Source organism: Octodon degus, unplaced genomic scaffold, assembly GCF_000260255.1.
Source record: "Octodon degus isolate 3935 unplaced genomic scaffold, OctDeg1.0 scaffold00091, whole genome shotgun sequence".
Classification (NCBI taxonomy): Eukaryota; Metazoa; Chordata; class Mammalia; order Rodentia; family Octodontidae; genus Octodon; species Octodon degus.
The window spans coordinates 7,554,295-7,568,001 of record NW_004524667.1 but is presented as its reverse complement, the minus strand read 5'-3'; the positions used below and the strand labels follow the sequence as shown (position 1 = coordinate 7,568,001).

The 13,707-nt window shown below is 40.2% G+C and overlaps 1 protein-coding gene across 5 annotated transcripts in view; it reads left to right on the top strand.

Annotated features, from left to right (window-relative positions):
- The window catches only part of Eya1 (EYA transcriptional coactivator and phosphatase 1), a 163,423-nt gene that overhangs the window by 139,410 nt on the left and 10,306 nt on the right, over window positions 1–13,707 (top strand). For all 5 annotated transcript variants that reach the window (XM_023722405.1, XM_023722403.1, XM_023722401.1 and 2 more), the window contains 5 exons: window positions 5,125–5,183; window positions 5,297–5,457; window positions 6,453–6,567; window positions 6,674–6,795; window positions 10,712–10,812. In XM_023722405.1, coding sequence (XP_023578173.1) covers window positions 5,125–5,183; window positions 5,297–5,457; window positions 6,453–6,567; window positions 6,674–6,795; window positions 10,712–10,812 — 558 coding nt within the window. The remainder of the gene's footprint in view (window positions 1–5,124; window positions 5,184–5,296; window positions 5,458–6,452; window positions 6,568–6,673; window positions 6,796–10,711; window positions 10,813–13,707) is intronic.

The window sequence follows — 13,707 nt, the reverse complement described above, 5'->3', positions numbered from 1 at the left end:
AAGCCATTAACCAAATGTTTTCCACGCCTGATTCCTTTCTACCTCTCACATCAATGCTGGTGTCTGTTTGAGGCATAAAGAGAAACAAAGTCTTCAAGAATCTTTCCTCTGGCCTTCTGGGGCCTATTCTTGTAGTCCATAGTGTATCTTTGTGTCTCTAAATGTGGGCCATTTCCTCAGAGAATGAGGGCTTGTCCAGTAAGTGCCACTTTGCCCCACCCAAACTCTAAGCATTCTAATGTAGAGATCCGGATAGACAGTGTGAGGCCCAAACTTGCTTTGTTCCTAGCACCACAACACATTCCCTGTGAACCATTAGCAAACTGCTATCTGTCTGTTTATTCCACTGCAACAGTCACAAGAGGGACAAGGCCGAGTAGTGGCTGGTGCCATTCTTCTCTGACCTAACAAAATCAAATCTTGGGTGTTCCAAGCTTTGCAGCAACCAGCTGCCAGAGTGCATCAGGATCCCAGTGAGATGACACATTTACCCCAGTTATAATTCATCACTGTGAATTTAGTGAGTTAACATCTTTTTTTGTGAAACAGGAAGTACCTTGGGCAGCACTGACAACTTACCCACAGCTTCTGAGACAAAGTCCGCTCCTTGCCGTGACCTGCAAGCCCAGAGCAGTAGTTCTTTCCCTGGTTCTTCACTCCTGCCCTGGGGTCTTTGATCTTGTTCTTTCCTTTGCTTGCCACTCTCCTCCTGGATACTTGACCCTGAATATCCATCCTCCCTTTCCCGCAGTGTTTGCTCTTCCTAGCTCTTGGCCCTATCATACCTACCAGATGTACTGCATGCTGTCTCATTCGTGTCTCTCCTCCACTGATTCCAAGGTGGTAAAAATTTTGTCTGTTGGGTTAAATGTCACGTCGTTGGCATCCAGAACAAAACTGGAAGACAGAAGCTTCTTCATAAATAATCTAACACTAGTGAGTAATCCTCTTTCTAAGCAAAGAAGCACCTTTCCGATGAACTGAGGGCAGACTCTAGCAGGAGTCCTTGGCAGTCACTTCCTCTGTCCCTGGGAAGCACGCTTTCTCACCCAAGAGTAGATGGCCATTGGGCAACTCAAGCCCCATCACTTCAAATTGGTGAATAAAATATATAGACCTGGTGGTGGTCCTGGAAAGGTAGATGCATTATTGGTCTGAAGACCAATAATGATTTCCTATCTTGTGCTTTTTGGAAGTTCAATTCAAAAGTACAATTTCAGCACATTTAATCCATTTTGGAATGGAATCTTATACATTCATTACTCCTTGTGGTAAACACCCAATTAAGGATCCTAGGAATATATTTTGGCACCTGAAAATAGATTAAGCTTTCGTTTTTATCTTTGGTATCCATCAAATCTTGCATGGCTTTGCACTTTATTGTTGCTGTTGTTTCCCTGGGTCTAGGGCCTCTCCTGCTTCTAGCCAAAGACTCTTAAAGGAAACCCTGCTCCTCCCATGGTTACCTAGTTGTCTGGATTTAAAACAAAGCAGAGACTAAAAATCAACCAAGTGTAGAAAGCAAAAACAAAAACCTAAAAATATACTTTTAAGACAAACAAAATCTAGATGGTTTCTTTTTTGTTTGCTTAATTTATGTGTTTATTTGGTACAGGGTCCCAATATACAGCTCAGACTTATAGTGATCCTCCTGTCTCAGCCTCTGCAGGGCTGAGATTACAGGCATGGGCCACCATGCCCAGTTTTGGTGCTGGCAGGGCATGCCGGGGGTTCTGCCCAGGGGTCTGGGCCTGCCCGGCATGTGATACCAGGGATTAAACCTGGGTCCTTGCACTTGCCAGGCAGGTGCTTAGACTGCTGAGCTACATCCCCAGCCCTTAGATGGCTTCTTAAGAGTGGTAGAAAAAAGTTCCTCCTCACAGAGGACACTAAGTTTTAAGACAAATAAACAAAATGAAGGGCACTGCTGTGGCTAACTGGAGAAGGAACATACTGAAGGCAGTGAACACATTCTGCAGCTGTGCTGTCAAATATGGGATCTTACTATTCTCCATTCTTTTAGAAAAAGCATGTATTTCATAAATAATCAAGAAAGTAATATTACCATCTCATCAGAATTTTTTTTTCTTTTCAAAGTTTTATTGATAAACACATAGCAATGAGACAGTTTCAAATCAAATCGAAAGTACAGTTTCAACAAATAATACACTGCATATATTCTTCTTAGTGGTTAATTGCTGTACAAGATGCAGACTTGTGATCCTACTTACAAACACCATTAGAAAAAATCATTCTATTCATTAAGAGAATGCAACTATATATCTATCCCAACCACTTTGAATACACAGATACAAAATGGACATTCATAGTTATCCCCAATTTTTTTTAAGTTCCGTTGTTGAATATTATAGGTGTGTAAACTCAGCAAAATATTCTAAAAGAGTACAGAAGCCCATAATATCCTTGGGTCTTCTGTTTAATTGGCAATGTCAGAAATTATTGACGTGAGTCCCCCACAGCTCAACATAACAACATGGCTTTACTTCCTATGTTTCATCTTCATACTTTTCTACTGGATGGTTAAGACCAAGGTAAAGCAGAACCTCTCAAATCATCAGAATTTTTGAGATATTTAAAAAAGCATAAGTACTCATACTACTATTTGTAATCTTAAATATTTATTTCCCATTATGTATTTAATATATATGAAATTGGTGTAGCATAATGTTTTTCTATTGTTCTTTGAGGCAAAGGGCAGTTCCATAAATACATTTTACATGGACATTTTAATGATCTTTTATTTCTTGAAGGTTCTAATTAAACCACAGTTTTAAGTCTCTTTTCATTAAAATCATTCAAAAAAGTTGTCCTGATAGAGAGTGAATGATAAAGTGTCCTGTTGCCATTATACCAAACTTGACTCTAATCAAGTCACCATGGAGAGAGTTTGCTCAGTGGGGGTAGAAGCCTGCCCTGGCCGGCCATTGGCACTTAAGTAGAGCCAACTAAGATATTGAACTACTATTCAAATGGGAACAATCGAGTTTAAATAAAATTAGCAGGAGAAAGCAAATACAGGGTATGGAAGAACAATGGTGACAATGGGGTCTTTAACAGTGCTGGAAGATTTCTGCCTCCAAGGCTGGACGTGGGGACTGACAACTAAATTGCTGTAGTTTAAAAAACACATCACACACCCTGCCTTTCTAAATAACTTTTTCTGCCCTTAAAGTTACCTTGGGAATTCTAAGTCAGCTTTGATTCCTTGAATTAATTTTTTTTTCAGTGTATCTTTTCCTCCTCTAGTCCTGCTTTTCTCTTTGTGTTCATTTGTCCAAAAAGGAACATTTCTCCTTCTTGGCATTGTGGCCTTCCTTTCTCTTTTTCTTTTATTATTTGCTGCCCACCCCACCCCCTTCCTTTCTTCCTTTCATTTACACTAACTACAAGCTCTAAAACAGTAGCTTACAAGCAACAAAAATCTCTAGTAAAGAACAGACATTTCTTCTCCTGATTAAGTACCTTGTTAAAACTAAAAGAAGTGTGTTGCTGAAAATACAAATAATCATCATTGTGTACTAAAATAAGATTAAATTGTTCACTCAGAGAAGTTCCTGACAGTGTTTTCCAAGAATGACCCATTTTGCAAATGTTAAATTCACAGTCAGCATGTGAGGGCTCCCAACCCTGCTTTTCCTTTTTTCTTATCTGAGGTTATGGACCTCAGGAGAGCAGGGCAGGGTTACAAGGTCAAAGTCTTTTCCTCCTTGGAACTTGCTGCATGCTGGGCGAAGCCTGCCTGGAAAATAGATGCTTTGGAGCAGGGGGGGGGGGGGTCATGATTTTAATTCTGTTAAGGAACAGCTGGTTTGAGTTTCTCTCCACTTCTATCTCCTGCTCCTTTCCTCACAAATCCATGGAGAGGGAAGGATTTGCTCAAAAGGAACTGGCAGCATAAAAATACACCTATTGACTACGGCACTTTAGATATGTCCTCTTTGTTACAGTTGCATACTGAGTGCTAGAGAAAGAGGTTAATTCACTCTATCTGAAATAGGACCAAAGCCTTAGTCAAAAGAACCTTTCCAAGTAGAGGATGTATGACTGGAAATTTCTCTTTTAATAATGTTTTTAACTAAAACTGTAATGGACTAAGTAACAAAAGTCTCAGGAGTACTTGCAAGCTGAATTCAGGGGAGCAGGAGAACTGCAGAGCGAAGGCGTGTCAAGCGTGTGTGCTTCTCCTTTCTGGACAGGACACATTGTCTGTCAGATACTTGCCTCTTGTCTGTTTCCCCACGAGCGTGTCGGGGGCTGGAGTAAGGTGGTGGTACGCAAGGACCCCTGCGCAAGCAGGTGCGTGAGCATCCCTCGGTCCAGTTATGACCCGCTGCTCTAAACACTTTACAAACTGCCCAGGATTTCAAAACTCAAGTCTTTTCAAAAAGGATTTTATGCTAATATTAAACTCATAAATCCAATATTTAAAGTGAATATGTAATGCTGGTAGAACATTAAAAAAACAACAGGAAAAAGGTTCAGAAAAAAAATATTAAAAGCAGCGTATGATTGGTTAGTTTTTTTTAGGTTTTAAATTATCTCCTGCTCTTTCTCATCCTGCATGCATGCATGTGAGCACACAGAATAAAATTCTCATCTCTCAAATAAATGGCAAACCAGTAACAGATTTTTCGTCTGGGCTCTGCAGCACACTGGCCTCAGGCTGTGTTGGTGTGTGGCTCAACAGCAATCAGAGGTCATAATTTCATTGGCAGTTAGCATCGGGTTTAATTTTTCTAGCATGTTACGTTTACCAAAATGTCTGGTTTCAGTTATGCTCAGACACTGACTGAACTGGCTCGGAGCAGCATGGTATCTTAAGGTACCTGAGGCTTGTGGAGCACATATGCTAATTGTTTTCAATCACTTTCCTTGCTAAACACAAAAGAGTGTTTTCTGAAGCTGAATAACAGTAGTTGTTGATGGCGTTGTGTTTATTTCTTTGAAAAATATACCATGAGGTAAAAATGTCAATTTAACAAGACTGCCACCTACTGATTGACAGAGTTGAAAACCACTCCAATTAAGGTGTTTTTAAAAATAACTATTTGTTCTTTAAATGTCTCTTAAAAATTGGTATGTGCCATGTTCATTGCATTTCAGGAATGTGACCAAGTTCATATAGATGATGTTTCTTCAGATGACAATGGCCAAGACCTAAGGTGAGAGCCCTGAAATGGGAGCTGATCATTTCTTTTCTATAGCGTCATTGCTCAGTTAATTAAGATGAATTTTTCTGTTTGGTTAACTTTGGGCTTTTCTTGCATCTAAATAGCACATATAACTTTGGAACAGATGGCTTTCCTGCTGCAGCCACCAGTGCTAATTTATGCTTGGCCACTGGTGTCCGGGGTGGAGTGGACTGGATGCGAAAGTTGGCCTTCCGCTACAGACGAGTAAAGGAGATCTACAATACCTACAAAAATAACGTGGGAGGCAAGTACCTACTGCCCACCGACACTTAGGAACAGGTTGAGACAGTCTTGTGAAAGTTCTAGAAACATTATACCACTTCCTAGAAAGTTCTACTACTAACTTTTGGGCCACACTGTTTCAGAGAGGATGGGTTTTGTGGGACAGTTTTATCTACCTGTAAATTACTTTAGAACTAGCTGGCCTTGCCTGTTACTCAAGGGTGTGACCTGGGCCAAGTTGCTTGACATCTCTAACAATTAGTTAACCTCCCAACAAAGTGCCTTAGCAACCCTTGCCCAAGTCACAAGATGCGGCGTTATGCTCTATCTGCCAGGTAGGTGTTGCATATAAGCTTGTATCTTTTCACAATAGTCAACATAGATTCAGCATGAAAGAGAATATGTTCTCTTAATACTGAAGATTGTAACAATGGTGATAGTTTCCAGCATGGATGCATCTAGCTGCGCAAATACTACCTCCAGGAAGTCCTGCACTTCCCTTTAAGTAGGAATTCTCCTATGTCAGTCTCTCCCAAAAGGTGGTAAAATGACTACCATCAGATCCATGTCTATATCCTGCTGTTTAGTACCTGCACGGAAGTGGCACAGACATCTTTCAATAGATTCAGCAAAAGTTCTGGGACGTACTCACTGGCCAGGCCAGGGTCACACACATACCCTGGCAGTCAGAAGGCAGAGCTAGCTTTCCCAAACTGCACGGTTAAAGGAACAGGAAAAATAGAAGGCCCCTGCCAAGGAAGAAGGGATGCTCAGAATGCCAAGTCAGTGAATGTTCCCTGTAAACTAAAGATGCATTTGTCAACTGAATGAGAATTACTATAAATCTTGAATATTGTAGAATTACTCTATATGAAAATTATTGTAAAGCTTGAATGTGGGAGTAGTAGTTCTATTAAGTGTTCATTATTTATAAAATAATAAATAAATATTTATAAAACCACAGCTATGTCGGCAAGGTCACTGCTTACGTGTTCCTGTGTGCTTTTGAATCTACAGGTCTGCTGGGCCCAGCAAAGAGGGAGGCCTGGCTACAGCTGAGGGCAGAGATCGAAGCACTGACCGACTCCTGGCTGACCCTGGCCCTGAAAGCCCTCTCGCTCATTCACTCCCGGTGAGGCGCTCCGGGAGCTTTTGCCAGGCTGTGGGCGCTGCTCATGCTTGTTCATTTTGGAGATTTATTTTTCAACAGTCTCTTCCTTTTCTTTCTGTTCTCACAGGACGAACTGTGTGAATATTTTGGTAACAACTACTCAGCTCATCCCAGCTTTGGCAAAGGTCCTGCTATATGGATTAGGAATTGTATTTCCCATAGAAAATATTTACAGTGCAACTAAAATAGGTGAGCTATACTATTTTATTTTTTTGTTTTTAAATTGACCCTCACCCTTTAGTAAAAATGAAAACCCTTGAGAAGGTACTTTTATCAGGATGCTAAATACATCAGAAGAATAGAATAATTTTCAAAACTTGCTTCAGGTATTAAGAGAAATACTGCACAAGGATGACACGCAAATTCGTGAAATGTTCCGTATTTGGGGGCCAGGGAGATGGCTCAGTGGAATAAGTGCTTCCCTGGCAAGTGCAGGGGTCTGAGTTCAATCCCTGGCTCCACCAAAAAAAAGAAAAGACAAATATAAAGAATAAACCATATAGCTAAAGTCATACATTTTCTCTATACTAGCTGACATTAATATCTGGGCATTTTAGGTATAAGTAACTCAATGTCAATTGTGGATTATCTTATTCTATTAGACAGCATCAAAAAATATTTTATAACCTAGACTGAACAGTAGTATAAAACTATACAAAGTGCAAATGAAATTTGCTGGCAGTGTTTTTTTTTTCCTTTGAATTTAAGATGACAATCTACTTCCCATTTTTGCCATGGAGATACAACCATTAAGCTTTTTGCAAGAAGAAAACATAGTTGGGGTGAAAAGACAAGTATGAACTTCAATTAGAACATAAACTGAGACAGAATAAGAGTAGTGGTAAAAGACATGGTTCTTGTGGGAGGATCAGATGCTTAACTATAAACCATATTATAATGCAATGTGTAAATACCAACTTAGGAGGTATCTACTAGATCTCCAGAACTGTGCTAAGGATTTTACACATTTTACTTGTCTTTTACATCTTACAAATGGGGTAATTAGAGCTCTGAGTCTTAACTATTAAAGTGATTACCTGTCTCTGATTCCCAGTCCCAGTCTCCTTTCTTAACCCTCAGGGCTGTGCTAAGTGCCTAAGGAAGGATCCATTCCCACCCAAGAGGTGGCAGAGGGCAAGTGTCACTGAAAAGAATGAGCAAAATGACATTTAAGCTGGGTATAAAAGGACAAATAGGAGCTTACCAAGTAGAAGGGCTACTGAGATTTAAAAAAAAAAAAAAAAAAACCGAAAAATGAAGACGTGTTCCCTACTGAAAGACCGAAGCAGTCCTGGGTGGCTACTGTGCAGATCCCCCAGAAAGCTGAAGCTGGAAATGTAGACTTCAGTGTAGTCATAAGTAGCCCTTTAAGTTACTCTAAGGGAATGAATGTAGTTTTAGGAAATCTTCAAGGAGGAGAAAGGACACCCAAATAGTGGGAAAGATGGGCCATTCCCGACCTAACTCCATCTAAAGAAGAAGGGATCAAAACAAAAGTCCCAGTATGTCTAATTTGCATCTCTTTGCATTCATATACTGGCTGTACTTCTTATAAGTATTGAGTAAATGACCCCTAAAGAATTACTTGGGTAAATGCTTATAGTATGACTCTCCCTCTGGACTTGAATGTACTCGAGGGCTATACTGCATTTGTCTGTTTTGCTCTTCATAATGGCTCCAGGGCTCATAGGAAATACTCAGAATGGTTCTGAATGATATAAAAAATCATAAAGGCTGATACAGGGGTTTCTTTTAGGCACTTAAGTAATAGCATGATTAGCTGGTGGCAAATCAGGTTAAATCGTATTAATGATGAGTGAGAAGAGCTTATGGGGTACTAATGTAGAACTCTCAAATTGGAAATATACATATTGGGAGTTTGGGGATGACCTGCACTCCCCCAAAAGGCTAAGGATAGAACACTGAAAACCACTTACAAATATACCAAATGGAACAGAGAATATACCATATGGAACAGATTCCTGGTAGCCTGTTATAACCAAAAAGTTTACATGTTCTCCTGTTCCATGACAGAACAATTGGTTTAAGTCATGTTAATTGTATTTTAATCCATATCAACAAACAGGAAATATATTGTGTTCTTTTTAAACTGGGATTATTGTAAAGCTTACTAGCACATGAAACTTGAGACAAATTCCAAAAAAGCACACAGTATAATGGGTCAGTGCTTGGTCCCCCAAAAGGAAGTACATGTGGTATAGGTCAAATACATTAAATGTATTAAATGCATTAAGGTTCCTTACCTTGTAATTTAAAACTCATTATATAACAGGAAACTATACAGTAATAAACATTATTTTTAAATGAGTATCTTGTTTGAAATACTGGATGCAATTCTGTTTTTATTTTGTAGGAGAGGTCCAGGGAGATAGCTCAGTAGAATAAGTGCTTGGCTGGCAAGCACAAGGTCCTGAGTTCAATACCTGGTGCTGAAAAAAAAAAAAAAAAAAAAAAAAATGTACTGGAAAAAATAAAGAAGACAGAGTGGTAGAAATTATCTCAAAACCAGTGGTAGGACCTCATTTCTCTATATTTTAATAAGAAAAGCAGAAACTGAAACTCCAGTAGTTATTGCTAATTGTGCCATCAAATTAAGTCTACAGGTGGGTCTGTGCAAAAGCCTAGGCATTTTCACTGGAGACAAAACTCCAGTGTTATAGAAGGTGACTCATGTCTCTTTTGCAGATGTTTGATTCTCTGGATCAATTAGGGTAACCTTTTGTACATTACTTCTAATGAATTTCTAAAAGTCCGCTTCATTTTATTAATCTTTATTGTGAAAAATTTCTATATGACTCAAAATTTACAATGAAGGAGCTAGTACATAGGCAAGAATTTTCTTATCTGAGTCTACTCCAACTCCGTTACTAAATGCATTTGCTTGCCTTTTTCCATGAGAAGAAAATTACAAAAAATGTTCATTATTCCACAGAGAGGGAAAAAAGTTTTGTGACATGTTTGGGTGCCCATTTTCAATTTCTTTCTTAAAGCGATTTGATGTTTCACAGTTTAGTGGGCAACTAAACTAGCATTGAAATAGCATCCCTTGAATAGGGCTAGCTCTATTTCATTCTGTCAGATGCAAACTAGAGATTTTAGTGCAAAATACAAATATAAAGCAGACATTTGTTTAAGCAAACAAGCAATTTGTTCATGTGTATATCTGATCCTTATTTGAAAGAGGTGCAGGCCCCACTCAGCCATTCACATTTGAAAACTATAAACTGTCCCATTGTCCATTAAAATGACCCCATTGGCAACCCCAGACTTGGAACACCAGTTCCTTCTCTAAGAAGAAACAAAGACCGTATTAACTGCAGGGATGTGCTGACAGTGTAGCTGCCATGGAAGCCCAAGCGAAGTCATGACATGGGAAAGATAATAGACAGATAAAGGTGTTCTGTTACCTTTATCCCACTTTTCCTCCAGGAAAGCATTTATTGAACATGAGAAGCCTGGGCGGAGTGGGCAGGCTCTGAGCGTTGCGCCCCAAATTACCTGTGATTTATTTCTGAAGAAGTTTTATGAGAGTATTTCCAGTAAACACATTAGGCTTTGAAAGTCTTTAATTCAACCTGAAAATGAAGGGATAAACTAATTCCATGGTTTGTTTTTCCTTGCTGAACCAAAACCAAGTCCAGTTTTGGGGTTTTTTTTTTCAATCATCCTCAGTGGTCTTTGGATCAAAACTTATTTTCAGAGGATGACATCTTATGAAACATTTCTTAAATCAAGTTACAATGTTTGCCAGGATTGCATGCCTTTGTTTAGTCTCAGTTTGTAGGGGGAAAAACATATTAATGCAAAACAAGACTTTTTCTCCCAAGTTTGTACTGGGATTGACTTGGTCTTACTGTTTAATGAATTACTGCTTGGGAGAAGAAAATGTGAACTGTCAATATCCAAGGACCAGGGCACTGAATTGGTAATAAATTTACAGTTATCAATTTGGTGTGCTGTTCCACCCACAGCCTGAGCGGCACTTGTTCCTAAGTGGGAAAGAGTTGAATTAGAAGCATGAAGAAAGCATTTTATATAAAATGTTCAGAGTTTGTATTTTCTGCAATTTATTTTTGTTCATTAGGAAAAGAAAGCTGTTTTGAGAGGATAATTCAAAGGTTTGGAAGAAAAGTGGTGTATGTTGTCATAGGAGATGGTGTGGAAGAAGAACAAGGAGCAAAAAAGGTGAGCATCCCTGCAGGCTGTGTCCTCTGCCTTTTTCTTAGTCCTCAAAATTCTCCTAACAGACTCATTGAAACAAGTTGCATTTGTCTGAAACGGACTGGGAGGGTGTGCAGAACCAGAAGCCCTCAGAAAGGCAGAGGAAAATCCAATCAACACCAAGTGACCTTTGCGAACTATGTGCACAAGCTCAAGGGCCTGGGTGACTGGTCTTCATAGCTGCAGACTTTGGGAGCAGAAAGGCAGGTCCTGCAGCATAGTGTGCACCCAGAACTGAGAGGACACAGTGCTGTTCTTGAGCCAGCGTGTGTGCCCCTTTCTGTGTCCAAGGCAGACATAACATGGTCAGGCAGCTCAAACTTGGCTACAGAGCCTGGATGTAGCCAGAGAGCTGGAAAGCTGCTACCAGGTGACTGGGTAGGCCTGCAGGATGAAACTGGTGTGCTGTCCTGCAGGCCTTGATGCCCCTGTCTTTCTCAGAGCATTCAGAAAGAAGTCGACCTATCAGGCTCCTGCCTCCCAGTCTGCCCTTTGCACTTCATTTTATTCTTCTTAATCTCTGCTTAGCAGAAGCTGTCTCTTTTGACATCTCACTGTATTAATGGAAAAGGACACTCACATTCTTTAGCCTGGCACTCGAGGTCTTTGAAATCTGGATACATCCACCTTCCATTCTTTCTCCCTCCTACATGAGACACTGCAGTCACATTCATCAGCTGACCTTTGGTCTCAGTCCATTTTCTGTTGCTGAAACAAAACACCTGAGACTGGGTAATTATTAAAGAGTAGAGGTTTATTTGGCTCATGATTCTGGAGCCTGGGAGGTCCAAGAGAAAGCCTGCTTGCTGCATGATAGCAGGACACAGGGCATCACATGTCAAGCAGAGCAAGTGTTCTGGTGTAGGCCTCTTCCTTTTCTTACAAAGCCACTAGCACCACCATAATTTCATCTGATCCTAATTACCTCTCCCAGGCTCTACCTTCAAATACTGCACCATCAACATATGCATTTGGGAATTAAGTTTCCCGCACATGAAAGCACTATGTATTCAAACGAATGCTTTCCTCTGACAGCCCAGCACTTCTCCCCTACGGCTGCCTTTCCCTGAAATTATCTTTATCTTGAAGCCCTTCTCTCATTGCCTCACTCATTTTTCAATATTTAGTTCATGTTCTACCTTTATTAGGAGATCAATTATCACTTTATCACTCACATTGTAAATGGAAAAGCTTAGTAGTAAACATTTAAGATTCTTCTCTTTCTAATTTTAAAATCTTTTATTTATGCATGTATTTGGTACAGGGTCTCACTACACAGTGTGGACTAGTAGTGATCCTCTTGTCTCAGCCTCCCAAGCACTGGAAATACAGGCATGTACCACCATGGTTGGTTTTGGTGGTCAGCAAGAATGTCCTGGGTTCTGGGGCCAGTACGGCATGTAGTTTTTCTAAGAAAACCACTGGAACTCCCAGGCCATTTCTTTTTTTTTTTTAAAGTTTTATTGATAAACAGATAGCAATAAGACAGTTTCAAATCAAATCGGAAGTACAGTTTCAACAAATAATACACTGCATATATTCTTCTTAGTGGTTAATTGCTGTACAAGATGCGGACTTGTGATCCTATTTACAAACACCATTAGAACAAATCATTCTATTCATTAAGAGAATACAACTATATATCTATCCCAACCACTTTGAATACACAGATACAAAATGGACATTCATAGTTATACCCCATTTTTTTAAGTTCCGTTATTGAATATTATAGGTGTGTAAACTCAGCAAAATATTCTAAAAGAGTCCAGTAGCCCATAATAGCATTGGGTCTTCTGTTTAACTGGCAATGTCAGAAATTATTGACCTGAGTCCCCCACAGCTCAACTACTCAGCCCTCCTAGTGGCCAGGGAGGCACGGAACAGTCTCCACCTCTAAGCAATGTAGCCCCAGGCCAGAGTGGGAATCTGCTCCAGCCTGGTCCTTCCCTCTGGTATTCACCAAAAGTTTCCTTTGAGAAGAAAGTTGCCCACTGTGGCTTTCTAGCTTGGTTTTGTTATGCATTTAATATGGGGTCTACAGGGTCCCATTACACAGATTGGACTCATAGTGAGTCTGTTTTCAGCCTCCCAAGCACTAGGATCATAGGTGCATGCCCTCACACTGTCTCAATCCTGTCTCAGGGTGCCCCAGGAGCATTTTTTTTTTTAAGCTGGCTCAGGATGCCTTAAGGCTGGGTCTGGTGAGGCATGTGGTGCTAGGGATCGAACCCCAGTCCTTTGCTCCTGACTGATTTTGCTCAAGAAGGCACTTTAGACAACTGAGCTAACCCGCCAGCCCCTAAAATTTGAGAAGGATTTTTTTTTAAACTGGCTCAGGCTGCCTTAAAGGCAGGTCTAGTGCAGCATGTGGTGCTGAGGATTGAACCCCAGCCCCTTGCCCCTAACTAATTTTGCTCAAGAAGGCGCTTTAGACAACTGAGCTAACCCACCAGCCCCTCTTGCTTGTGCTAGGCAGAGGGGTTATATGTGAAAATGAACACTTAAAAGGCACATAGCACAGATAAAATCCTTATAGCCCTATCAAAGTGGCTTAATTGAGACAGGGTCTCTATGTAGTCAGGCTAGCTTTGAACTCACTATGTAGTACAGGCTGACCTAGAACTCACAGATAACCTTCTGCCTCAGCCTCCCAAGTGCTAGAAATACAAGCCTATCAAGGGTTGACTTTTAAATCTTTCTGAGAAGTGTATTATTTGTTTGACTTCCCTGAGTCCAATACAGAAAAGAAAAGAATTCTTAGTTTGGTGGTAGAATGCCAAGCATAATATTAGGACTAGAACATTTGCTATCTTTGAAGAACAATTAACACACCCAAAGATAAGCAGTGAAAATAATTTT